Source organism: Mytilus trossulus, chromosome 7 (assembly GCF_036588685.1).
Source record: "Mytilus trossulus isolate FHL-02 chromosome 7, PNRI_Mtr1.1.1.hap1, whole genome shotgun sequence".
NCBI classification, from domain to species: Eukaryota; Metazoa; Mollusca; class Bivalvia; order Mytilida; family Mytilidae; genus Mytilus; species Mytilus trossulus.
The window spans coordinates 59,624,485-59,652,173 of NC_086379.1; the positions used below are offsets into that span (position 1 = coordinate 59,624,485).

Sequence of the window (27,689 nt, forward strand, 5' to 3'; positions counted from 1 at the left end):
GAAACTAAATTAAGCTTTTTACATGAATATCTCAAAGTCCATTAACAAATTGTATGCATCAGTTCTGAAACTCACAATTTAAATTAAAAATTGAAGGGTCTGTTTAAATGAAAATTCAATAAGACATCTAATTTCAATTGAAGTAGGATCTTCTTTTGGCATAGACAAAGCCAGACAAGTAAATTGCGAGCTACTGCTCACTGATGATACCCCCGCCGCAAGTGGATAATATTAATAGTGTAAAAATATGCAAGTGTTCGGTAAACAGGAAGTTGTCAAGTGATCAATCTGAAAACGCATCACACGGTATAGCTGACTTATATAAATCCTGAAACAAAATTTCAGAAATCCTTGTATTGTAGTTCCTGAGAAAAATGTGACGAAAATTTTCAACTTGGCTATCATGTGTAAAATCGTAAAAGTGTTCGGTAAACAGGAAGTTGTCAAGTGATCAATCTGAAAACGCATCACACCGTATAGCTGACTTAGATAAACCCTGAAACCAAATTTCAGAAATCCTTGTATTGTAGTTCCTGAGAAAAATGTGTTGAAAATTTTCAACTTGGCTATCATGTGTAAAATCATACAAGTGTTTGGTAAACAGGAAGTAGTCAAGTGATCAATCTGAAAACGCATCACACAGTATAGCTGACTTAGATAAACCCTGAAACCAAATTTCAGAAATCCTTGTATTGTAGTTCCTGAGAGGTAAACAGGAAGTAGTCAAGTGATCAATCTGAAAACGCATCACACGGTATAGCTGACTTAGATAAACCCTGAAACCAAATTTCAGAAATCCTTGTATTGTAGTTCCTGAGAAAAATGTGACGAAAATTTTCAACTTAGCTATCATGTGTAAAATCATACAAGTGTTCGGTAAACAGGAAGTTGTTAAGTGATCAATCTGAAAACGCATCACACGGTATAGCTGACTTAGATAAACCCTGAAACCAAATTTCAGAACTCCTTGTATTGTAGTTCCTGAGAAAAATGTGACGAAAAATTTTCAACTTGGCTATCATGTGTAAAATCATACAAGTGTTTGGTAAACAGGAAGTAGTCAAGTGATCAATCTGAAAACGCATCACACGGTATAGCTGACTTAGATAAACCCTGAAACCAAATTTCAGAAATCCTTGTATTGTAGTTCCTGAGAAAAATGTGACGAAAATTTTCAACTTGGCTATCATGTGTAAAATCATACAAGTGTTCGGTAAACAGGAAGTTGTCAAGTGATCAATCTGAAAACGCATCACACGGTATAGCTGACTTAGATAAACCCTGAAACCAAATTTCAGAAATCCTTGTATTGTAGTTCCTGAGAAAAATGTGACGAAAATTTTCAACTTGGCTATCATGTGTAAAATCATACAAGTGTTTGGTAAACAGGAAGTAGTCAAGTGATCAATCTGAAAACGCATCACACCGTATAGCTGACTTAGATAAACCCTGAAACCAAATTTCAGAAATCCTTGTATTGTAGTTCCTGAGAAAAATGTGACGAAAATTTTCAACCTGGCTATCATGTGTAAAATCATACAAGTGTTCGGTAAACAGGAAGTTGTCAAGTGATCAATCTGAAAACGCATCACACAGTATAGCTGACTTAGATAAACCATGAAACCAAATTTTAGAAATCCTTGTATTGTAGTTCCTGAGAAAAATGTGACGAAAGTTTCATGGGACGGACTGACTGACGGACGGACTGAAGGACGGACTGAAGGACTGACGGACTGACGGACAGACAGAGGTAAAACAGTATAACCCCCCTTTTTTTAAGCGAGGGTATAATTATTTTATGTAAAACGTTTATAATTGTTTATCAATTTCTTCAATAAGATTCATTATAATAGAGTCTACACTCTACAGACTTCTAAATATTATCAAATGTTTGAATATATCATTGGTTTACAAACTTATAAAACAATTTGACAAAAACAAATCTATATAAAAAGAAGATGTGGTTTGATTGCAGACTAATTGAGAGAACTCTCCACAAGAGACCAAATTACATTGAAATTAACAACTACCACTGCAAAGCCTTAAACAATGAGAAAAAATTTCGCCCTTTTATGATTTTGAGGTGTAAAAACTTCAAAGGGTGGTTGAAATTGAAGATATATACCAGTTAATGATATTATATACCAAATATCATTATTTCTTAAAACTGAGACAAAGTTGCGGCACCTACTGAAAAGGACAGAAAAACGGACAACGATTTTCGGCCAATTTCCTGAGGAAAAAACACAAATTCAAAGAAGTATTTTTAAGTAATTCTTTGACTGAATGCTCTAAATTTCAGTTCTTAACACCTTTGAAATGTCTGCTATTCATCTATAGTGAAATTGATTTGATCAATGTTGTTTAAAGCTGATGTTATTCAGTTTTAAATAGATATGTAAAAACAGCGAATATGTGTCCCCCATTGACAAAAAATCAGGAAATTTCAGAAACCCTTTAATCTAACTTTTTAGATGATTATATTCAAACAAACACATTTTCAAGCTTAAGAATATTTTGCATTTGAAGTTATTTTCATATAGAAATATCAGTATACTTCAGAAACATTTAGACCTGAACATAAACTGTAGAAAACATGAAAAGATGTGGCGAAAATAAGCACCTCACTCTATAAGATATATCAACATACCTTCCCATTCTGCTTTGATTTCTGGTCTAACACTGATACTAACAGTTACATCTGCTCTCACTTGTGAAGGATGACTCTCACCAACCAGTGGTTTGGATACCTAAAAATAACTATTATTAGCTTCTCCTCCAACTAAACAATAAACATCATAATGATATTACTGAAAATTGGCAAAACATTTGTAAAAAAAAAGAAAGGTTTAATAATTTTTAAGTCGTTAGAATGTGTACAGATCCCACCTCTCAACATGATAATGATGCTAGGCATATTAACAAAGCTATATTCCATCAACATTTTGTTTCAATTTGTAGATGCTGCCTATTAATTCTTTCAAAATCTAAAATTGAGACAAAATACTTATACAAAACACTCTACATATTAAATTTTACCTCAACAACATTAAATTCCGAGACAGGTTGTGCCATTCTAGCCCATCCACCAAACAAACAGTTACCTTCTTCTGATTGCCTGTAAAATACCAATAGAAATAATCTTTACCTCAATTTATAAGTTGTTTGACTACAATAGCATATCCAATCATCAGTTCTACCATTTCTTTTAACTACCATATAAATGTGTACAGAAGTTTTAAAGCTAACAGAAATTTGCTATTATCCTAGCCAAATTTTTTTCAAATTCATAAGTAAAATACATAACATTTCTGTTTTCTTAAGTTTTAGAGCCATTAATAACTTGGATAAACAATATGGAGCAATTAAAAACTACTTTCATCATTATAATTATGCTGTACAGTCATATCATCCTAATAAAAAGTATCTTTTCCAATTATATATGTTCACAGCATTGAGAGCAATGATTTTCTCATTATGCAACATTCTTTTTTTTATTTTTTTATTGTACATGTAGTATGTAAAAATCTTGTCAACATTCATATATACTATCACCTCATAGGCAGGCAAGACAACCAACATTGTTATGGATGCATAAAAGAAATGGTACTGTACTAATATTTACAGTTGAATGTAAAACTGGGAATTAATGCAAAAAAATACTTACCAAGGTTTCATATGTGAGATAGCATCTTCTATATCCTGTCTGATTTCATCTGTAATAAACAAAGGAATATAAAACAAGTTATCTACCCACAGTATTATGGCACCATGACACTCTATCAGAATAGATATTATTATAGAATGTAATAATGATGTACTATTTTCATAATTGTAGAAACAATGCTCTTTCAAATCCCATGTGCTTTTCAAAAATATTTTGATTTCTTGAACTGAAGCTTCTTTTTTTCCAAATTAATCTCATTTGATTCTTTTCAAATTAAAGTTTTAGACTGTTTTGTTATATTTTGAAAGACAGATCAAATAATATGCTTTATATAGATAAGACCATTGCAATTGGAAGAAACCAATGAAAGTCTGCTAGAAAAAGATGTTTAGCATGCTTTACTTTTTCTTGTTTTTATATAGATTAGATTGTTGGTTTTCCCGTTTTAATGGTTTTACACTAGTAATTTTGGGGCCCTTTATAGCTTGTTGTTTGGTTTGAGCTAGGGCTCTGTGTTGAAGGCTGTACATTGACCTGTAATGGTTTATTTTTATAAATTGTTATTTGGATTGAGAGTTGTCTCATTTGCACTCACACCACATCTTCCTATATCTATTTAAACAAGAACGTGTCCAAAGTACACGGATGCCCTACTCACATTATCATTTTCCATGTTCAATGGACAGTGAAATTGGGTAAAAAATCTAATTTGGCCTTAAAAGTAAAAAGATCAACCAATAGGGAACATGTGTACTAAGGGTCAAGTTGATTGGACTTTAACTTCATCAAAATCTACCTTGACCAAAACTTTAAGCTGAAACTCACATTTTTAATTTTTATGTTCAGTGGACCATGAAAATGGGGTCAACAGTCTAATTTTGTTTTAAAATAAGAAAGATCATATCATAAGGAACATGTGTACTAAGTTTCAAGTTGATTGGACTTCACCTTTATCAAAAACTACCTTGACCAAAAACTTTAACCTAAGGAGGGACAAATGGACGGACAGACGAACGAACAGACAAACGAACGGACGGACGGAAGGACGCCCAGACCAGAAAACATAATGCTCCTCTATTATTGTAGGTGGGGCATAAAAATGGCAAAGTACTTATTAGAGTGGGGTGCTCATTTTCGCCATATCTTTCCATGTTTTCTACAGTTTATGTTCAGGTCTATATGTTTTTGAAGTATACTGATATTTCTATATGAAGATAAAGGGTGTTTAAAATTTCCTGATATTTTGTCAATGGCGGACACATATTCGCCGTTTTTACACATCTTTTTAAAACCAAAATAACTGCAACTTTATATAATATTTATCAAATAAATTTCAATATAGATGAACAGCAGACATTTCAGAGGTGTAAAAAACAGAAATTTAGGCCAATCAGTCAAAAAATTACTAAGAAAAAGTTCTTTGGAAAATTTTTTTTCTTTCAGGAAATTGACCGAAAATCGTTGTCCGTTTTTCAGACCTTTTGCAGTAAGTGCCGTAATTTTATTTAAGTTTAAAAAATAATCATATTTGTTGTAAAATCATAATTTATCAGCATATTTCTTCCATTTCAGCCACCCTTTGAAGTTTGTATACCCCAAAATCATAAAACGGGGAAATTGTGTCCCGGGCGAATATGAGCCCCCCACTCTACCATTTTTGCTTTTCGTCAAACAATGATTTTATTTGGAGCACTTGTTTAAAATATAAAAACATGACACACTTACAAGTAGACTCCAGTCTAAACAGGTGGAAGTTCTTCAATAAGTAGTCATGTAATGTCAGAAACTGTAGATTTAATTTAGGTAGTGCTAGACAACCTGTAAAATAAGTATAACATTAGCATATTTAGATAGAGACCATGATTAGGTGGGGTGTTTTTTTATTGTGTGTGGTTTTGGCATTTCTTTTGAACATGTATCAAACAACTTTTTCATTTTTTCATGTCGATCTTTCTGATAATTCTTTTTATAAAGAATAAACTAAGAGTTAGTGGCTCATTGTAAAAGGTATTTCTCCACCATATCTAATGTGATCAGGATTATTTTAAAGTACAATGCAATCAGTTAATTTTTCTTTTCTCTCCTTTAACATTTAAATGGAATCAAATACATTCAAACAACACATAAGATTTGCATTTATAAGTGTCCTACTCAGGAGGTTGGATGAGACAGTAGTATATCAGTGCATAGCAACCAGAAAATTAAGAAGTTGTCATGAACACTTATTTATATTCATATTGAAAGGATTACAAATAAAATATCTCCTAAAGAACTTCCTACCATCTCCAGAATAGAATTCTGTAGGTACAATGTTTTCATCCCAGATAATTTCTTCTGTTGGATATAGTGGCATCTCATTGAGTTGTTCTAACTGGGACTTTCTCTTAGCATGCTTTGATATCTGTAAAACAAATATACTTGTTGTAAATATTGTGTAAACATCTCTGCTATAAAACCATTAATACATTCAAAGGTATTTTTTTATTAATAAAAGTTAATGATATTCAAGCTTATATGACAAAATCTGGAGGTACTTGTACACGTTAAAGAGACCAAACATGTGTTGTTCTGTTTTTAAGCTTACGAAAAGTTATACATTGTTGGATATCAAACCCTTTTTAAAAATATTAGATCTTTCTTTGATAGACTTTTAATGCTGAAATTAGTAGTTAAGATTTGTTCAATATATAATTTGAAACTTTTTCTTTGTATGTTATTTAAAATTGTTAATCTGTAGTGTAGTACATTATGATAAACTTGTGATGCAACAGCACAGAGAAATTTGAATCACTTTAAGGGGGCTATACAGTTTTAATTTACGCTTGGTTTTCTATAAATGAACATCCTTGGAGAATATGACATAATAAGACTAGGAATTTAACAAAAGCAGAAAATGATAATGTTATTGAACAGAAAGCAAAAAAGTAATGAAGAATACTTACTAAAACTTCCATCAGATATTGTTTGTCTTTAATGCAGTTTTCCTCTGTATCTGGTTGTGATAGTTCATGTGCATATGCCAAAAGTTTATGTAAATTAGCTGAGCTGTTAAATTAAAACAAAAATATATACAATATTTTCACAGTAGAGGAACATATGTGCAAAGCGCAAGTAATTACATTACAGCGAGTTGACCATGGGTGTTACTGTAAAACTTTACCTATAGATTGTCTTGTCTTGAGAGCACAATTCTTATTAGAAAATCACTGACTCCAGGGATCTCTATGTTTCAAACCAGTGCTTTTCGTGACAGAGCTAAAGAAGTACTTCCCTAGCTCAACTGCTTATGGCTAGCTAAGTAACTACTACTCAAGGAAGAAATCCTGTCACAAAGTCAAAATCACCTGTAGGATATTAGACGATGTTCCATGCTTAAATAACTCAATTAGATCCAGGAAGTACAAGGCATAAAAGCACAAAATTATGCAAATATTTCAATGCAATCAAATGTAAGATTTTAATTGGTATCAAATACATGTGATTAATGAACAGAAAGAAATGATGAACTTGTAAGGAAGAAATATACCTGTGTGGTTCAAAGTACTTGATAAGTGATTTCTTGCTGTCAACACTGGCAATATTAGCTATGGCAAAATTCTGTAGGTCTGGAAAATATTTAAAAGCCATTTTCTGAAAGAAAAAAAGTAGAAATCAATTAGTTAAAGCTCTTGCAAATATTATAACAAAAAAACTCTGTTAATTAAGAACATTTTCATTTGCATGTAACAGGCTATTATTTGATCTTCGAATTATTTTTAAATATGGAATTAGCTCAATTTTTTCTGCTTGAAATTTCTTAATAAATTCCATGTTTATTTTGTACTTTTAATGTTCTGTGCTGCGCACCACACTATCCATACACGATACATTATAAAGAAAATGTTATGAACCACTCAAAACATTATAATACTAAATAAATATGGAATTTATCAAAAATTCAAGCACAAGAACTTTTGCAAATTCCATAATAAAAAATAATTCCAAGTTCAAATAATAGCCTGCTATGTATTGATGCATTTTTTTTTACCATATTTTACATCTACTGAAGTGACCACAATATCATAACTGTCAACCTGTGATGATGAAAATGCAGGTCATGACCGGCATTGAAGAATCAAATCTCAGGTCATAACGCGTATGAACATTTTTTCGAGCAGAATTTCAGTATTAATGGTACATTTTCTTAAAATGTTAATCAAAGATACCAAAACATCAATGCATGTTCACTTGGTTAAAGCACTTTAAATTCTATTCATTATTATTTTATTGCACTTTTAAAGATTTTTTTTATAAATTTGAGTAACACAGTCTTATGTTATTTGCTAAACTATCTATAGTTTTACTGTTTATAAAGTGGCATAACTCATGGATGGTAAAAGTGAGGGGCATACAAAGGGTGCTGGCGCAAAAAAATTACTTACAATAAGAAAAAATATGTCAGTCATAAGATTACCATAGTGTTTTATTTCTACCTTTAAAAATATAGACTATGAAGTAAGCAGAGACGTAGAACAGTACCTGTAATTTGAGTATTCTGTTGTAGTGTATATCAAGTCTGTCATGAATTGTCAGAGCTTCTCCTGTAGTGTCGTCAATCTCAAACTCTGTGTAGGCATTCAACATGTCTAACAACTGTAAATTCAAAATTTTAAATTCATAAAAAACATGTAGAGTGGTAACCCTTATTCTTCATTTTTCAGATATTTATGAAATTTAAAATAAATTTCAAAAATCATCAATAAATATGTTATTTCCATTACTTGTACAAGATGTACATCAATAATCAAATCACCTTTTTGCAAGGAGCTAACCTTAATCATGTTATTTAGTTTACAGCAAAAATAAGCACTGACCTTTCTCTGTCTAAAAATGTATTTTTAAGAGCATCCCATTATAAACAAATTATAAGCAGACAAAACAAGATAAACTGCAAGCTACTGATCACTGATGATACCCCAGATAATCAATAGTGTAAAAAAATATAAGTGTTCAGTAAACAGGAAATTGTCGAGTAATGAATTTGAAAACACATCAGGCAATATAGCTGAGTAAGCTGACTTGCATGAACCCCTGAAACCAAATTTCAGATATCCTAGTACATGTATTGTAGTTCCCAAGAAAAATGTGACTAAAATTTTACATTTAATAAAGATGCAATGCAAAAGGCAAGATCAAATGTATGCTATGAGACTAACCTCACTAAAAAGTTTTCCTTCTTTTCTCTTGACCAAGGGAGACAACTGACATTTAACAACACAATGGGAATGATCCAATAGGGCATTGAAAAATCTACGGGTGGGTAGCTGTGCCTCTATATCTATCAGTAACTCTATAAATCTTTCACAATACTGCACTTTGTCAGGTGACACTTTCCCTGAAAATTAAAATGACAAATACAGTCTTTACTTACATGTTTACTAGACAACTGTTACAGTTTGAATGAATGATGAAACACATTTCTGCAAGGCTATCTGACAACAGGTATTACTAGTGCAATGAGTCAAGGTTTGTATTATTTTTGTAATTTTTTTATATTTTGCTCTCTCTCTGTACCTATGTACCTATGTATTTGCAATGGTTATGAGAATAAAGATATTGGTATTGGCAATCAGATATAAAATATCATATGCTCATTTATGTTGGTAAGTTGGTAAAAGAAAGATTTTGTAACAGTTATAATTAAGTATATGTTTGCAACAGCTGCTCTTCTTGATTATAAGATTGACTTTTTTATTCTTGTTTTCCAACTTAAAACATAATTTTCTATTACATCTACCAAACATAAAAAATTTCAATTTTGGTTAACATATAAAAAGAGAAATGGTAAAATTTTAGATTTCATGATGAAGAATCAGTGGTCTTGTGACAACTTGTCAGTTTCTGTAATATTGTCCATGCAGGAGGTTTAGAAAAAAATCTCCCTCTTAAATTCAACAAGAACTAAACAAATGTGGTTTTAATTGTTAAACTACAGGCTTTTTTAACTGATGAATCGACAATTATAACTTAAGATTACCTGTTTCTTTTATTTCACTTAAAACTTTGTCAAATTTCTTCAGCATTTGTGATAAAAATTCTCTTTCAAAATGAACTTTTGCCCTTTTCTTTTCATCCAGTTTTGCATCATTTTTCTTCAGAAGATTAAAGAATTTCTTATACTTTGGATTTCCTTTGAATAATTCTTCTCTTCTACCCTGAAATAATGATGTAGAATTAGTGCTTCTGTTGACATGATGCTACCATTATATTATTTAAATGTCTGCTTTTTAAGAACAATTTGTTTAACATAAGGTCAAAGTACCTTTTTTATATATATATTTTATAACACTAACTATGTGACTACTTTGAAAAGTGCAAATCAGATTATAAGAAGATTAATGAAATTTTTTAAAGTTTACACAAAAAAATAAATAGTTACTTTAATATATATAACTACAAGAGATAATAAAAGCTCTTTTGAGATTCTTTCAAATGTAAATAACCTAACAACATCTCACCTGCAACAAATTATTCCAGATAGGTAAGGAAACCAATCTTTGTACTTGTTCTCTGATCAAATCCACTTCCTGATTAAAAAAGAAATCGTAGAATATATAATTGTTTTATAGTTTATAAATCGTGAAAAAAGATTATGATATTGTTTTCATGAGCCAAAATAACCTGTAAATTATAACATATCCATGACATAATGAAGCATTTACACTTCATTCTTACCAAAGTTTGAGACATGCTTATCTTGTAACACATCTTGGAAAATCAATGTCAGATTCACCATTGGAATTTGGATCACTGATCTTGTCTTATTTGCAGAATTCTTGTATCTTCTGTCAAAAACTCTTTTTATGATTCATAATAAGAGGATAGAAGTTATGTAGCATCAAACAAACTTTATATATCAAATTGTTTACAGAGGACTCCTTGGAAATACATGGCAATGAAAACTTATCCTACAAAATTCCACTACCTGTTTGTTGTATAGATAGATGGTGGAAAATGCCTTCAACAAAAAACCTTCAATATTTATTTGATTTCTTTAAATAATGATACAATGAAAATTAAGTATCCGGTGTTGGTTTCACAAAAAAAAACTTAACACAAAAATTGATCGTAAATTATAAACAAATCAGTATGGGTAGCTAAAATCTTTTTTTTTTTTAAAGTTTTTATGTGAAAATGACCCTGGAACAGGAAGACTAAAAACACAGAAACTGGAACATTGGAAGTAATAAAATTATATACAACTTCCTCTGTTCTGAGTTATCTGAAAAACAACAATCATACAAGTATATAACATATACTATGCCTGTACTTACCAGACTATTGAAACAGTGAATTAGAAAGAGGAGTAACAATGATTGTTCTCTGAAAGGCTTGCCTTCATGTAAACAAGCCTGTAACATTTGATGAAAAAAATCAGCAAACTTCTCAGGTCTACGCTTGAATGTCTGGAAAAAAAGAATTTTTTTTTTAGTTACTTCCAATGTATTCTTTTTTCCACATAAGAGATATGTTTGTAAGATTTGCTTAGAAAGATTGTTATAATATAAACATAAAAATATCAGCTATACGTTTGCAGTGTGCTTGCTTTCAGGTTTGTCCACAAATTTTTAAAACAAGGAGTCTTTTTAATGCAAAATACAGAACTATTTATTAATGTATGGTAGCCGTTGGCTCCTTTTTGTCGAGCCTTCGACTTAAGTCGAAAAAGCGAGACTAAGCGATCCTACATTCCGTCGTCGTCGTAGGCGTCCACAAATATTCACTCTGTGGTTAAAGTTTTTGAAATTTTAATAACTTTCTTAAACTATACTGGATTTCTACCAAACTTGGACAGAAGCTTGTTTATGATCATAAGATAGTATCCAGAAGTAAATTTTGTAAAAATAAAATTCCATTTTTTCTTTATTTTACTTATAAATGGACTTAGTTTTTTCTGCGGGGAAAGATAACATTCACTCTGTGGTTAAAGTTTTTAGAATTTTAATAACTTTCTTAAACTATCCTGGGTTTGTACAAAACTTGGATAGAAGCTTGTTTATGATCATAAGATAGTATCCAGAAGTAAATTTTGTAAAAAAATAAATCTATTTTTTCTATATTTGAAGTTTAAATGAACTTAGTTTTTCTGCAGGGAATCATTACATTCACTCTGTGGTTAAAGTTTTTAAAATTTTAATAACTTTCTTAAACTATCCTGGGTTTGTACCAAACTTGGACAGAAGCTTATTTATGATCATAAGATAGTATCCAGAAGTAAATTTTGTAAAAAGATAACTCCATTTTTCTGTATTTTACTTATAAATGAACTTAGATCTTCTTCCAGTTTACAGTTAACATAGTCTGCAGTTAAAGTTTTCAAAACATTTATTAGATTCATTAATTATTCTAGATTTTTACCAAACTTGGACAGAAGCTTCTTACAATCATTAGATAGTATCAAGAGGAATATTTTTATTGATTTTTTCCCTCATTTTTGTTGAGCCTGCCATTTACAGCAAAAGTAGGCGAGACACTGGGTTCCGCGGAACCCTTACAAATTTTTTATATAGATTAGACCGTTGGTTTTCCTATTTGAATTGTTTTACACTAGTCATTTTGGGGCCCTTTAGAGCTTGCTCTTTTCTTGTGAGCCATGGTTCTGTGTTGTAGGCTGTACTTTCACCTACCATATAATTGTTTACTTTTTATGCTTTGTGAATTGGATGGCGAGTTGTCTCATAGGCACTCTAACCACAACTTCTTATTTCCATGACATATAGCCATTACTGTCATTCATATTTTTTTAAATGTAATCTATAATCAAAGATCTTTTACATAACCTTACCTCCCATTGAGGAACTCTTTCTCTAAATTTCTCATTGACCATGGCAGCTATTGACAACTGATGAGCATATGAACACTACAAACAAAAGTAGAAATATAACATTATAAATGACATCAAATTATGTAAAAATATACAAAGGATAAATGCAGTTGCTTTTTTAAATAATCAGCTTTATATTATGTAAATACACTTGTCTTCTAAGGTGACCTTATGATACATTTCTAAATTTCTATCAGTTTTCAATGACTCATGGGTATGTTCCCCAAATTGCTTTTTATTCTTCAGCAATTTGTGGAAATTAAGTTCATATTTAATAGGGACAACAACAAAATTGTTAGATTGATTATCTTCCATTAATTTTTTGGTCCTGTCATTATGATCGGACTGTAATAAATTAAAGAATAAGAAGAATAAAGAAGTACAAGTTTTTACCATTTTCTCTATATTCTTTGCACAAGTCATATTTAAAATAAAAACTCTAATTTGGCATTCAAATTAGAAAGGTCATATCATAGGTAACATGTGTACCAAGTTTGAAGTCAAATGGACTTCAACTTCATCAAAAACTACCTTTACAAAAAACTTTAACCTGAAGCGGGACAGCCGGACGAAAGGAGGAACAGACGAACAGACGCGCAGACCAGAAAACATAATATCCCCCTACTATCGTAGATGGGGCATAAAAAAAATATTTTTCATTATAAGAACTGTTGATCCTTTTCCTTTTTTTGTTTTGTTTGGCAAACATAATTTTCTACAATTCCTGTTTAATGGTTAGATGAAGAGTGCTTGACCTGAGCTCTGCTTATTTGTTCTTTCCTTTCAAATTTGTAAAATGTCAAAAATCACCTTTTAACCAACTTTGAAATTACTTCATATTTGTGTACTGTATCTATTTCACTATGTAGAACTTGTCATTAGATAACGGTTGAAGGCAATACAGTAACATATAGTTGTTAACTTACAAAACAATACTTGTAACTAAATATTTTTTACTAAATTTTCTTTTCTTTTCTTTTAATGTGGTACCTAACACTACAGGGAGATAACTCTATAAAATCAGCTTAATGTTTTAATATCGTTCCGTTGTTAAGAGAATATTAAGCTTCTCAATGATCAAACTTAGTGTTTGTCAAACTGCTATATAACCAGTGAAATTTTTCTGATAAAATGGTTGGTTCAAATTCTTTGAAATTTTTATATTTTTGTCAGAGGGTCAAAGTAAATACTATGTCAAAATTTTATGAAAATTATACAAGCCAAATTAATTTTAGGGCAGGTGTTGGGTACCACCATAAGACTTTAAATTATACACTTGACAAGCATTGGGGAGAAATCGACAATAATACTATAGCTTGACCACTTTTCAACAATAAATAACAACTGTGTACTGGTATCTTTTTGAAACCTATATAAAATTACCTTTTCTGAATCATAATTTGGCCATAAATAATTTTCTAGGTACTGACTGAAAGAAAAAGAAAGATATATTATCATAATTTATAGCACAAGAATAATCAGACAATATCTTACATCAATAAATATCAAAGAAATTTAAAATTATGGTGTTTTCCTGAACCTACTAAAACGTGTATTTCAGTTCACTAACTGATCTGCTGCAAGTTGAAAGTCATGTCTCTAATATGTGTTACTATTCTTATTCTTATTCTTGCATTTCCAGAAATAGATGCATGTTTTTTTTGCAGTCTATTTCTTTTGGAATGTAGATAATAAATTAGATATTCTACAATTACAAATGTACTTCTTTGCTTCTTGATTTGCCACTTTTGAATTTGTAGTACATGTACTAAAACATTCTGGTCACTCAAAAATTAAAAGGTTGGCTTGAAAAAAATGTTTTATGTGATACAAATATGGTGTGGCCTGGTTACAAGAACATCTGCCTTAGTTGTTTGTTAGTTTGTTAGAGGAAAAGGTCATTCAATGTGATTTTTATGGAAAACTCATCCACCATTGGTCATTGTTGACTTTAGTGATAAATCTGTGTCAAAAACATATATATATTGAAGACAAAGTTTAATTCTGAGCAATGGTAATACAACTGAAAGGAAACCTTATAATATGAGTAATACCTGAATTCTAACATCATGCTTCTTCTTGTGGAAAATCTAGAAAAAAATAATTAAAAATCATTTTATGAATCTTATAGTGTTAAACCACAGTCAAGTTTAACAGCCATGTAAAGGAGTATTACTAGTAAGATGAAGTGAAGATATAAAAAAATAAACGTACTTGTCATCCAACATAACAGTATTATTAGGGCCAGTGTTTTTCAATTGTTTGATATAATGCTTTCTTATGTGTACCTTTTGTAATATCTTAATGTATGATTTAAAGGGAATTATGAAGTCCTTAAAATAGTCTTTCACTGCTCTTGTTTATAATAATATGTGCCAGTCTCAAGTCAGGCACCCTCTCAGTTTTTATCTTTAGTTATTAATGCTATTTTTCCTTTGGTGTTGGATGCAGAATTTTATTTTATGGAAGACTATGTCTACCCCTGGATGTGTATTACCTACCCAGTATTGGCCAGTTCTGTTCTATATATTTCTTCAACCAACTACAAATATAGATTAAAATTTCACTCACATGATAACAGATATAAATAATTATCATGATTACTGCGGATTCATTAATATTCATTGGATACCAATTTTTGTTGATTTCCTTGTTACATGGAAACCATGAATTTAAATATTCAACGAATTGCAAATTTTCTTAAAGGAATGTATGCAGACTTTGCCAAAGCCAAGTAATTAAATATCCACGAATATGCAAGTTTTCCTCAAACCACGAAAATTGGTATCCACGAAAATAAATGAATCCACAGTACTATCAATACAAACTCAGTCTCAAATTAATGAAAATGTAAATTAAAGACCTTCCTAGGTTTCTAGAACAATACAGTATAAATCAATTTTGTTACAACAAGAAAACACATTCAGTTTTTACTAATACTTATAATTATAATTTGAAAACACAAGAACCACCTAAACATTTCATACAGAAACTGAAATTAATAAATTACACATGGCCATTTCTGTTTTCTTGTACTTAGCCCTTTTTCAAAACTTGATGCATTATGCCATTTGTTCTTTACTTTCAAAAGCTTGCTTTATTTTCAAATATTGAAAAATATAAAGTTGCTTCAAACATGACCTGAAAATGATATTTATTCACTGGTAGATATGGAAATACCTGTGGTTTAAACTTTGTCCCATTCTTCAAAGCTTCTGGGGACCAATGTAATCCTGCCAACTGTAGAAGATGTTAATAAGATATCATGAACAATTTATTGATACAAAACACTCTAAAACTTAATCATTGTTAATATTCCAATAAAAATTGGATTTCTAGTTAATTAAAAATGTAATATCTTTTGGCAAAAATTATTTACTGTAAAATTATTTATTTTCATGCATATTCTGATCTAAGGAGACATGCGGGTATAAAATTATTAAGAAAAAATTAAACATTTAATTTTCATTACAAATTTTATTAACTACCTTGAGCAGTTGTTACTTTATCATATGGTACAAAAATCATTCCAAAAAAAATCAATTTTGTCTTGACCCAAGGTGACATTTAAAATGTAGATATTATTGAAAAAGCTCCATATCATCTCCCTTTGGTGCAAAAATGATATTTTTTGGCATTAAAATTGAAATATCTTCTTTCACTTAAAGGTGACCTATATTTCATGTTTTCGATTAAGCTATTCATTAACTAAATAAGTGTAAAATTTAAGCGATTTCTGTAATTTAGTTCTTTTTTTATTTCAATATTCCTCTATTTCTCCTATTAGTTCAACAGAAAACAAAGTACTGAAGTACTGAACATCGGATGACCGCAGGTTCTTGTGGATGGTCAAAAGCACATGTCACAGAAACAGATCACATCTCTATACCTGAAACTTGGGTTAATTTACAGAGATATTTTTTTCTGATACAAGTTCGTGCTTGGATGATGAATAAATGACAGGAAATTCAACCTCACCGTAATAACTATTATATTGTAGTGCAAGAAATCAGTATACCTTGGACTATTATACTTGTATAATAATAGTCGTAGAGAATACACTGGTTTGTTGTTATATATATTATTAATATTACGATTGCATGTATGTACCAATTATCAGGTTGTCTGCATGTTGATATCGTAAAATATCAGCTGCGAGACATAATATTAAGCTTTTTGTCGAGTAAGCGCAGCGAACGAGATCAAAAAGCCTTCATATTATTTCGAGCAGCTGATATTTTACAATATTAATATGCCGATAACCTGATAATCGATTTATCGGTCTGCATTTGCGTCTTTTGGAAGTATTGTCTTAGTTTCATCAGCAACCGGAAGTTGACTGCCCCGAACTTATCAACGTCGGTACAAACATTATGACGTCGCTGATATGTCCGGGTCAAAGTTATTAAGGCCAGGTCAACGTATTTGACGTCACAAAGCCGTGATATGGAGTTTTATTAAGAGCTGAGCAGATTGATATAGACAGTTGGTCGACCGATAAATGTCATTTTCATCTATTTGTATATATGATAATTCTATTCTACTATTATTATAGTGCAGTGCAAGTGCATGGTGGACACTCTTCTGTAAAAAAATCAAAGTCTAATAGGCTGTAAAAGCAATTGCTGCCATGTTAATGTTTTGGGACACTTTTATTTTTCGTCTACATTTATAAGAATTAAACCTGACAGGACATGGTTGTCTAGTGAAAAGCAAGAAGGTTTTGACTTTATATCAATTAAAGACTTAAGCAGGAAATCATTTTTAATATGTTTTATATTTCACAAGGAGACAACAAGTTTACCAGGCTAAAGTTGGGGGTAATTATGGATTATCCCCAGGTAGTGTTTGTAACTGGGCAATAATTACTTTTATTTATTTAATTTTAACAATTTTCATAATTAATTTAAATTAACCATTCAGTTAAAACATTTCACCTTTCGAGACGCTAATGTTGAAAAATGGGACAGAAATAAAATAACTTACAAGACATAAACATGTAAAAAATAAATATATATTTCAGCTTACTAAAAATATTTTCATAGTGTTACTTTGACATCATTTCTTAAAACTAAGTCCCACACATAATTGTTCATTTGATATGGGTCATCCTCATACGGTACGAGAAGTTTTCATGTCGCTAAATAGTCTTCTTGTCGCTTAATTTATTCTTCTTGTCCGTTCTTGACGCTTCTTGTCGCTAAAAGTTCTTCTTGACGTTATTAGTGAGACCGCTATTTTTAGATTACAGGTGGTCATTTACACTACACGTATAACCTGTGTAGTGATTTTTATTTTACGATAAATTTATGAATGAACGATAATTTTATGAATGAACAAGAGCACATGACCTCTTTCTGAAACACCAATTAAACATATAAAATCGTATTTATTAAGATATAATTCAGTCAAATTTTCACCACTAAATCAACAACTGAAATGATTCCATATTTTGTTGAAACATCGTACAACCGGAGAACAGAAATCGCAGGTATGAAAATGCACTTTTTTCACTGGTGTTGAAAACCCAAAACTAATTTGACTAGAATTTATGAATGACGGAAATTTAAGCGATAACAATACATCGGAGTGACCTCAAGGTCATCCTCTGTAAAAAAGGACATAAACAAAAATGTATGCTTCTTTCAAAGGCAGATTGTGAGTGTAAATGAATGGTGAACCCATTTTTTTTTTATTTCATTTTTCTATTAAGTATAAGATAAAGTTCATTTATAAAAAATATAGCCAAATCTTATATTAAATAAAAAATTTGATTAAGACCCGCCCCTCAAGATCGAACTTTAGAGCAGTTTATTGTAGTGATTTTCTTATTTCCTAACATGTTTAATTCATAAAAGGGAAGATCCAAGTCTCATAAGTTTTGGAACATTGAAATTTGATTTGTTCTGCTACTCCTGAATTATAAATTGTTCCCAAAAATTAGTTTGTTTACATTATAAAGTCAACTCCAGTATCTGAATTATCTTTCATAATTTTGTACATCAAATTAATTGGGCTTTATCTTGTTTAAGCTTAAAATGAAATACTATACATGTACCTGTGTGATATTGTCTTCTTGGATTTGATCAACAGTAAGTGGTCTTGCTTTCTTTGTTTCTGCCATTATATATGTTTTTCTTTAATCTAAACCAATGTCATCTTTTTCTAGTACTATATCTGGATAATGTATATTTATAAACTTGATATTTTATCTCTCATGAAGTGATGAATCTTGGAAAATCAAAAGAACCTCTAATGGAATCATATAACTTCTAGCCAACAATGAAATTTCATGCCAAAAATGGGTCTCAATGTGCTGCTAAATATTCTGTATGAAAAGTCCAGACAAAATAAAAAGGCTTCAGCATTATGTTGATGTAGGGAGGCCTTACAGTAAAAAAAAATCCTTTCATCATTAATAGCAGTTTTCAATAAGTACAACAATGAAGTATATTGTAACGTTTAAGGATCATCATCAATTCCCCTTTTTCTATTTTTAGATATTATACAGTGTAGGACAGTCGGGTCAGCCGAAGACAGGCCCGAAATTTTTTTTTTGGGCCAGTAAAAAAATTACTTCACAGGCCCAAAATGCCAATTGTTAGCCCAATTATTTTACTCAAATTTTTTTCCGTGTTGAGTCATAAAAAATAAAAAAACCCACATGAAACCTCACTGTCCAGTGCCTATAAAATAGATCAATATAGGGTTTTGAAGAGGAAAAGGTGACCTCTCATTCCATGAAAGTAGCGAGAAGTGAAGTTCTATTACCAGTTTCGATTGCATAGTGATGTAGTGCTCATCACTGAGGATTTTGTTGTTGCGTTTAAAATTAAACATGAACAGTTTTCTGCAAATTGATATATTAAACTTAGTACTGAGAATTTCCGCGATATTCTATCCAGTCAGTCATTTCAAAAGTTTGTATTTCAGTACAAAATGTCAGTGCAAAACAAAATCAAAAGACATTTTATAAACGTAATTATTTCTTATCACTTGTTTCTGTCCTTGGGGGTTCCGTGAAAAATATTTTGACAGCTTCTCATTTGTATCCGTGATTGGAGTTCTTTTCATAATTCCCTTAGCTTGTCCTTATTTGGTTTAGTGGGTCAGGCGAGATTTTACTGTCAATGACTGTTGTTATCTTTTATAAAACACAATTTGTTTAGCGATCACCATTGGCAGTAAAGCCTTATTTGACCCACTAAACAAGCAATATCACGCGCTACGTGTTTGTCATCCGCCATGTTAATATTCTATTGCACTTATTCTTCTTATATATGTATATCCTTCCAATTATGGAACACCTGTGATGTGACCAGAGGATATCCGAAAATGATTGTTCCGAAGTTGGGGTGTGTTATTAATAGGAGTAATTACGAATTTGAGAATAATAATGCACTCGCCCAATGATTTATTTTTGGGTCAGTAACTTTGTATCTTTTGACAGTTTCTAATCGCCCAATCAAGGTTTTGGTCGCATTTGGCGACCAGGCGACCAGCTGTGTCCTACACTGTTATATATCACTATACATGTAGTTGTCCTGGAACTTTTTCGCAGGGATAGTTTTTCTCGTGCTCAAGATTCAATGTCCTGACTGAATATTTAAACCTGGTCTGGACAGTATTTCTTTAGATTGGGAAAAACTTTCATCATGATCATACTGGTACATTGTAAGTAGTGCCGTTTAAATTTCATTTTATTTTGTATTTCAATGTTTGACTTGAATATTTATTTCTTATCATGTGAAATTTATTTTCGATTTTAGAGTCAAACATTTCTAAAATTTAATTTACGTTTCCGTTTCAACATAAATAGAGGGAATTGTTCACTAGCTGGATATTTTATGATTTTGGGTTTATAAAGAGATTGGATTCATTTTGAAAGTGATATTTCAGAGTAACGGTCATCAATCTTTTGAATTGTTTGTGCCTTACTCTGAAATAGAATTTTGTAGTATCACATGTTTTATTTAAGGTCTTGAACTGGTCAATGATATGGAAAACTGTTTCAGATGTTTTTTATCTCGTCCCAAACTTGATTGATTGAATTCATTTATTGGTAAAGCGGACTAGTTTACAACTCTTAAATATTTTCATTCAAAGGAAACCTCTTAAATTCTAATCTCAAATTATTTTGTTCCATCAGATAGCACTAAGGCCAAAGCCCTGCTTCAATTGGTTAACTTTTTATTGGTATTTTTTCTACCACATCGTTTTATCATAAAAGGAGAAGTTTGAAAATGTTTTGAATTTGTAAAGAATTTTCACATTATAGAGATCGTTATACTGTGATATTCATGTATGTATATTGTCTTTGTCTATTAAATATGAAACTGTCTTATGAATCTTGGTTATTTGTTATATGAGCAAATACATTGCTTGGCAAATCGTCATCACTAGACATTTCGAGGTTTCTTATACCTATCATTTATTGTCTCCTTTTATTGTCACTGACAATATGTCAGTATGCTTTCAGAAGTCCTGATGCAAAAGCACAGGGCAAACCCTCTCTGCCAGTAATGTAACAGCTGAGCTAGCGAGTATAACGTCATGAGACAAACTATGAAAGGAAAATATATTTACACACAAAAACCAGTTTCCATTGCAATATGACTCGTTTAAGCTTAAATATATGTATGATATAACATTCTGACATAAGTGCACCTATTTGCTTATAGTACATTTACTTATCCCAAGTACACTAAAAAAAGTTAGTACTTGAACTCAGGACTTGAAAAGGAAACAACAGGTAGTATTGGAAGGTGCTAGATCTCAACAAGACGATGTTCTGTCAGGTGTGCCACAGGGCACAGTACTAGGTCCTTTATTGTTCCTAACATACATCAATGACATGCCCAAATATACTCAATCAGATGTCCGCCTCTTTGCTGATGACAGTCTACTATACAGGGAAATTAGTAACGCCAAAGATACAGAACAACTTCAGAAAGACCTTGAAGCATTAGAAAATTGTGAAAAAACATGGATGATGAGATTCAATCCAACAAAATGCAATATTATTCGCATACCACCAAAGAACAAAGAACCTTTACAATACCCATACACTCTACATGGACACATACTCGAACCAGTAGATAGTGCCAAGTACTTGGGAGTTTCAATATCAAACAACCTCTCATGGAACAAACATATCCAGAGTGTTACAGCAAAGGGTAACCGAAACACTTGGGTTTGTCAAACGAAACCTTAAAGAATGTGCCAGGAAAGTAAAGGCTGCTGGCTATACAACACTCGTGCGACCTGTCATAGAGTATGCTTCTACTATATGGGACCCAACCAACCAAGCAAGCATCAACACTCTAGAACTTATACAGAGGAGAGCTGCTAGATTTGTCTATAATGACTACACATCACGCACACCAGGGTGCGTCACTACAATGTTAGAATATCTTAAATGGGACACATTACAGACAAGACGCCGTGACAACAGGCTATGCATGCTCTATCGTATCCAGAATGAGCTGATAGACATCAACAAGAGTACTTACCTCAAAGGTGGCGACAGTAGAACTCGTGGAGGACACAAGTTTTACCAACAGAGGGTCACCAGTGATGTCTACAGGAACTCCTTCTTTCCAAGAACAATCATGGAATGGAATACATTACCTGCCAGGGTTGCTGAAGCGGGATCAGTTGAAGATTTTCGCTCAGGGCTACAGACAACACATTAATACCAGACTGGACGATTGTACATAATTTTAACCGTAACAACCTGATTTTATTGTTAATACTGTATATAGCCTTAGGGGACAAGATATGTGATGTCACCATGCGTAGTCCCGCAGAGTTTAAACGTTTCATTAAAGGACCCAACTCTTATATGGAAGAAGAAGAAGAAGACAGATAGCTGGAGTGGAGGAGTGAGTTGTCATAAACTGAAAGAAGTTTGGTTGAAAGGTACAGGATGGTTAAGCGTTTTGATGTACAACCGAGGTGAATTAAAACAAAAATCATTTCTTGATCAAATCTGACATAACTTACATTTCCTCTGAAATCAGAATATAAACGAGTACATTCAAACAAAACGATTCAAAATCGTCGCTCACACATGCAGCGGAAGTTGTGAAGACGTAGGTAATAACAGAAACAATTTACGGATATGAAATGTATAAACTTCCGGACACAGTAAGAGCACTCGAGTTCACCGCTGTGTTTTAGTTTTTATTTCCTGAAAAAGAACAAATTGCAGTCTATTTTGTTTGTTAACAAGTTCAAGCATACTCTGGAGGTAGCGTGGATCCTATGTAGATACTAAAATAAAAGCATGACATCAGGGCCGAAACTACATTGAGTCAAATGAGGCAAATGCCTCATATTGTAATTTCAATGAAAAAAATCAACACAATTATTTGTACACTTTAATTTAAACTGTAATTGTACTGCTCCTCGGGGCGTCTTGATTGACAAATAAAAATTGTTGTTGTTGTTGTTGTTGGAAATTTAAAAAAAAAATGAAAAAAGATTGTCAAATTGAATTGTTTTTACGGAAAGTGTCCTGCAAGTAGCAAGTTCTCTTCACTCTCTGATGTCGCCCCTCTTATTAGTTGTCAGATTTAAAGGAAATTAATTTATCCGATAGATTACTTTCCTATAAATCTGACAACTAATAAGAGTATTATTGCATTTTACAAAAATCGATCTCTTTCGAGATTTTGCTTATAAATACCTTCAGAGAGAACAAAAAAAAAAGACAAAAAGTCTTAAAGATAACGTTTTTTTTACAAGTATCCCCTTAGTATGATCTAGTATTAAGCTTCACATTTTTTTTTAAATCCATGACCATAAGATCAAGGTATGATAAATCCTGTCAGACAGATATTTACAAATTGCAATTATTCCATAAACACCAAATATAATTTACCTATCGCTAATTATAATTGAAAATGACCAAAACACAGAAACTTAACATTGACAAAAAATCCTTGCATCGACCGATGCACCTTGAAACTGCATGAGGTCAAATGAAACCTGTCAGACTGACATGTTCACATAACAATCATATCATATACCAAATCTAGTTGAGCTATTGCTTAAAGTACTTGAAATCAGACCAAAATACAAAAATACCAATGCACAATGAAAATAAGGTCAAGGCTACCAGACTGAACTTTTCCCCATTACAATTATTCCGACATACAACAAATACCGTTGACCTCCTGCTTATAAAAGGTATATGGGAATCTGACATTTAATAATCACATAACTTTAACCTTGATCATTGGCTGGTGGACATGATGGCGTTGCAAAGAACCTATAAAACCAGATACAAATATCCATAAATACTCATACAATTTGAGAAATTCACATGACAAAAAACAACAATTTTGTCTAAAGCCGTCGCTGAACCATAAAAATGATGTCAAAGACAAATGGACATATGGCAGTCGGAACCTCCGTAACATATTAAGTATCTGCATACAAGAAACATTCATGTCGTCTATCTTCTGAAATATAAAGCTTTATGGCAAATGTTTTCACCGCCGCCGCCGGATAATAATCCGTAAACGCATTTTGTCGCTGGCGAGACAAAAACCAAATACACACATTTTTATAAAAAAAAAGTCATCGCGCTATAAATAAAAGAATGTTTTCGATAGGAAAATTAAGACTGCAATGAGACCTTGTGGTCTGCATCAAGTCTAAAGGCAACATATCAGAATATAGATGTCGGATAAAACAAAGGATCTGTATTTCGTGTCTTTTTGTTGTTGGGATGTACAAGTACCCGGTCACCTCCACTAGATGTGTTTTTTGTTATATGTATTTTTATGTGTATCCATCTGATGAGTTGGGCCTTTTTAAACTGATTCTTATAGTTCGTGCTCATGTTGTACTGTTACATCATTGCACCAGGTTAACGGGAGGGTTGGGATCCCGCTTACATGTTTAATCTTGGCACATTTTAATGTATGTTTAGTGTTGCGTTTCATAATTCGTTCATTTTTTAAACAAAAAATGTGCCGCCAGTTTATGTTTAAATTGTTTTAAGGTTTTTCATTTTGGGATCTTTTATAGCTGACTATATGCGGCATGAGCTTTGCTAATTTTCGAAGGATGTTCGGTGACATAAAAAGCTGTTGATTTTTTTGTCAATTGGTCTGTTGTGAAAAGTTGTCTCACTTGCAATCCCACCACATCTTCTTTTTTAATCTCAGTCTTATAAACAGTTATTTCAATAACACGACTAGGTGTTCCCTTATTTTCCCAAGGACATGTGTGTGCCGTTATTTTACTTCAACCATAGTTTAACAAAAAAATCTGTTACATTAATTTGCCCATCTGAAAACTTGTTCTTGTAATTCGAATGGCAATTTAGAAAGCGTTCATACTACCAATTGATTACAATTGAAGGAAATTAACGAAAACAGGAATTTCAATTCGGATTCGATTTGAATTAAAAAAATAAAGAAGAGTGTGTGAACGCGATAAGCGTATTCGATTCAAATTTGACGTACGTGTGAACGAGAGACTATAGTTTCAAATTTGTAGTAGTTCTCCTCGTAATAAGTTCATATCAGTGGAAACATTTACATAAAGATATATAAAAGATACATCACCACATTGCAGTCAGACCGAGAGTTTATCAAGGGACTTGTCATTCAGAACCAGAACCAGCCATAAATATTATAATAAGATTATCCACACTAGTGGTTCTCCTCATAACTAATAGACACAACATGAATGAGTTGATATTGCTCCTGAACGATATTCAAAAAGGGGACTTTGTTCAGGAACTTATTAAGCAAAAGTTATAAGGTACAAGTGATAAACATTCAAATTTTCAGATTTCTCAATGAATGTGCATAATTCTGATAACAATTTCTCGTCTTCATTATTCATTAACCATATCAGTAGTACAAGTATGATGCCCTTGTGTCTAAACTAGCAGAGCAAGCAGGTGTAAAAGTTATAAATAAAGGTATCATTAATTTATTGGTAAGCTGGACGAGACATCAGGGGACCGTGATTAAAAGAATCGTGTGCATATTACCCCCCCCCCCCCTTTTATATAAACCTGACTGGTAAGCAGGGGAAAAAGATATAACAAGAGTGCACACGCTGAAATGTCTCGCCTTCTGTACTAATCATTGATATTATGTTGATAGTCCTAAGTATAAAACTTTATTACAACTGTCACATAAATATTACATTAATTAAGATAACTAAACAAAGACCAATGAACCTTGAAAATGAGGTCAAGGTCAGATGAACATGCCAGGCAGACATGTACAGCTAACAATGCTTCTATACAACATATATAGTTGACCTATTACTAATAGTTGAAGAAAAGTAGACCGTGGTCAAAACACAAAAACTTAATATAGTTGACCTATGGCATATAGTATTAGATAAAAAGACCAAAACTCAAAAACTTAACTTTGACCACTGAACCATGAAAATGAGGTCAAGGTCACATGACATCTGCCCGCTAGACATGTACACCTTACAATCATTCCATACAACAAATATAGTAGACCTGTTGCAATTAGTATGAGAAAAACACACCAAAACACAAAAACTTAACCAAAACCACTGAACTATGAAAATGAGGTCAAGGTCAGATGAAACCTGCCAGTTGGACATGTACGAACAATTTTTACCCAGTCAGAATTTGCTCTTAATTCTTTGGTTTTTTTAGTTATAAGCCAAAAACTGCAGTTTACCCCTATGTTCTGTTTCAGCCATGGTGGCCTTCTTGTTTGGTTGGCCGTGTCACAAGACACAAGTTTAAACTAGATACCCCAATGATGATTGTGGCCACGTTTGGTTCAATTTGGACCAGTAGTTTAAGAGAAGAATTTTTTTTGTAAAAGATAACTAAGATTTACAAAAAAATGGTTAAAAATGGACTATAAAGGGCAATAACTCATAAAGGGGTCAACTGACATATTGTAAATCTTACTTTGCTAACCATTTTTGCTGTTTATAGTTCATTTCTATCTATAATGAAATTCATGATAACCAAAAACAGCAAAATTTCCTTAAAATTACCAATTCATGAGCAGTAACTAAACAACGGATTGTGGCCATGTTTGGTTAAATTTGGCCCAGTAGTTTCAGAGGAGATTTTTGTAAACGTTCACAGATGACGGACGACGACGGATGCCAAGTGACGAGAAAAGCTCACTTGTGAGCTAAAACAGAGACAGAAGTTATGTTCAGTTCCATAACGGATTGTCTTATAAAAGAGGGACGAAAGATACCAAAGGGATAGTCAAACTCATAAATCCAAAACAAACTGACAACGCCATGGCTAAAAATGAAAAAGACAAACAGAAAAACAATAGTACACATGACACAACATAGAAAACTAAAGAATAAACAACATGAACCCCACCAAAAACTAAGGGTGACCTCAGGTGCTCCGGAAGGGTTAGCATATCCTGCTCCACATGTGGCACCCGTCGTGTTGCTTATGTGATTACAAATCCGGTATATAGTCTAATTCGGTAGGTCACATTCATGAAAGGGAAGGGGATTGTAGTTACGACGTAAGGAACATATCCGATATCATTTGTGAAACGGTTATTCCATAACGGTCAACCAACTCGTGATGGCGTCCGTAAAATTTACGAAGGGATGATTTCAACTTCATCATTTGGAACTCTTGGTTTAATAGCTTTCTTGTGAGCAGTAACCCTCTATCAATAAATCATGATAGGAAATGCAAGCACGGGAATATCGTATCAATTGGGAGATATATACCCCGTATGCAGGTGCTGCTGGAATGTTGCTACTTAGAAATGGAAAGTTCACAATTGGAAAGCTGAAATCATCTCTTTTGTCGTAAAGTTTTGTTTTCAACCGACCCTCATGGTCAATTTCTAGATGTAAGTCAAGATATGAAGCCGACTTAACTGTATCTGTAGTATCCTGTATCTCCAATTCGATGGGATAGATGCGTTCCACAAAGTCACCAAATTTTGATTTGATTAGTGAAAGAACGTCATCTATATAGCGGAAAGTAGAGTTAAAGGATATTGCTAACTTCTTATCTTTCTTCCTAAGAAGTTCCTGCATGAAGTCAGCCTCATAATAAAAATTCTTAAGGGTTCCTCGGAACCCAGTGTCTCGCCTACTTTTGCTGTAACTCCCAGGCTCAACAAAAATGGGGAAAAAAATCAATAAAAATAT

General features: G+C 32.1%; 1 protein-coding gene across 1 annotated transcript in view; it reads right to left on the reverse strand.

Annotated features, from left to right (window-relative positions):
- The window catches only part of LOC134725439 (RNA helicase aquarius-like), a 52,099-nt gene extending 29,475 nt beyond the window's left edge, over positions 1-22,624 (reverse strand). The window contains exons 1-19 of the mRNA XM_063589254.1: positions 22,536-22,624; positions 18,589-18,707; positions 15,711-15,770; positions 15,032-15,072; positions 14,585-14,620; positions 13,914-13,959; positions 12,492-12,566; positions 10,981-11,112; positions 10,165-10,233; positions 9,684-9,861; positions 8,863-9,041; positions 8,186-8,299; positions 7,194-7,297; positions 6,610-6,712; positions 5,948-6,068; positions 5,393-5,485; positions 3,668-3,716; positions 3,040-3,118; positions 2,651-2,750 (exon numbers count right to left, since the gene is read on the reverse strand). Of these exons, the coding sequence (XP_063445324.1) occupies positions 2,651-2,750; positions 3,040-3,118; positions 3,668-3,716; positions 5,393-5,485; positions 5,948-6,068; positions 6,610-6,712; positions 7,194-7,297; positions 8,186-8,299; positions 8,863-9,041; positions 9,684-9,861; positions 10,165-10,233; positions 10,981-11,112; positions 12,492-12,566; positions 13,914-13,959; positions 14,585-14,620; positions 15,032-15,072; positions 15,711-15,770; positions 18,589-18,654 (1,645 nt within the window). The 5' untranslated portion in view covers positions 18,655-18,707; positions 22,536-22,624. The remainder of the gene's footprint in view (positions 1-2,650; positions 2,751-3,039; positions 3,119-3,667; positions 3,717-5,392; positions 5,486-5,947; positions 6,069-6,609; positions 6,713-7,193; positions 7,298-8,185; positions 8,300-8,862; positions 9,042-9,683; positions 9,862-10,164; positions 10,234-10,980; positions 11,113-12,491; positions 12,567-13,913; positions 13,960-14,584; positions 14,621-15,031; positions 15,073-15,710; positions 15,771-18,588; positions 18,708-22,535) is intronic.
- Between the last annotated feature and the right edge of the window lie 5,065 nt (positions 22,625-27,689).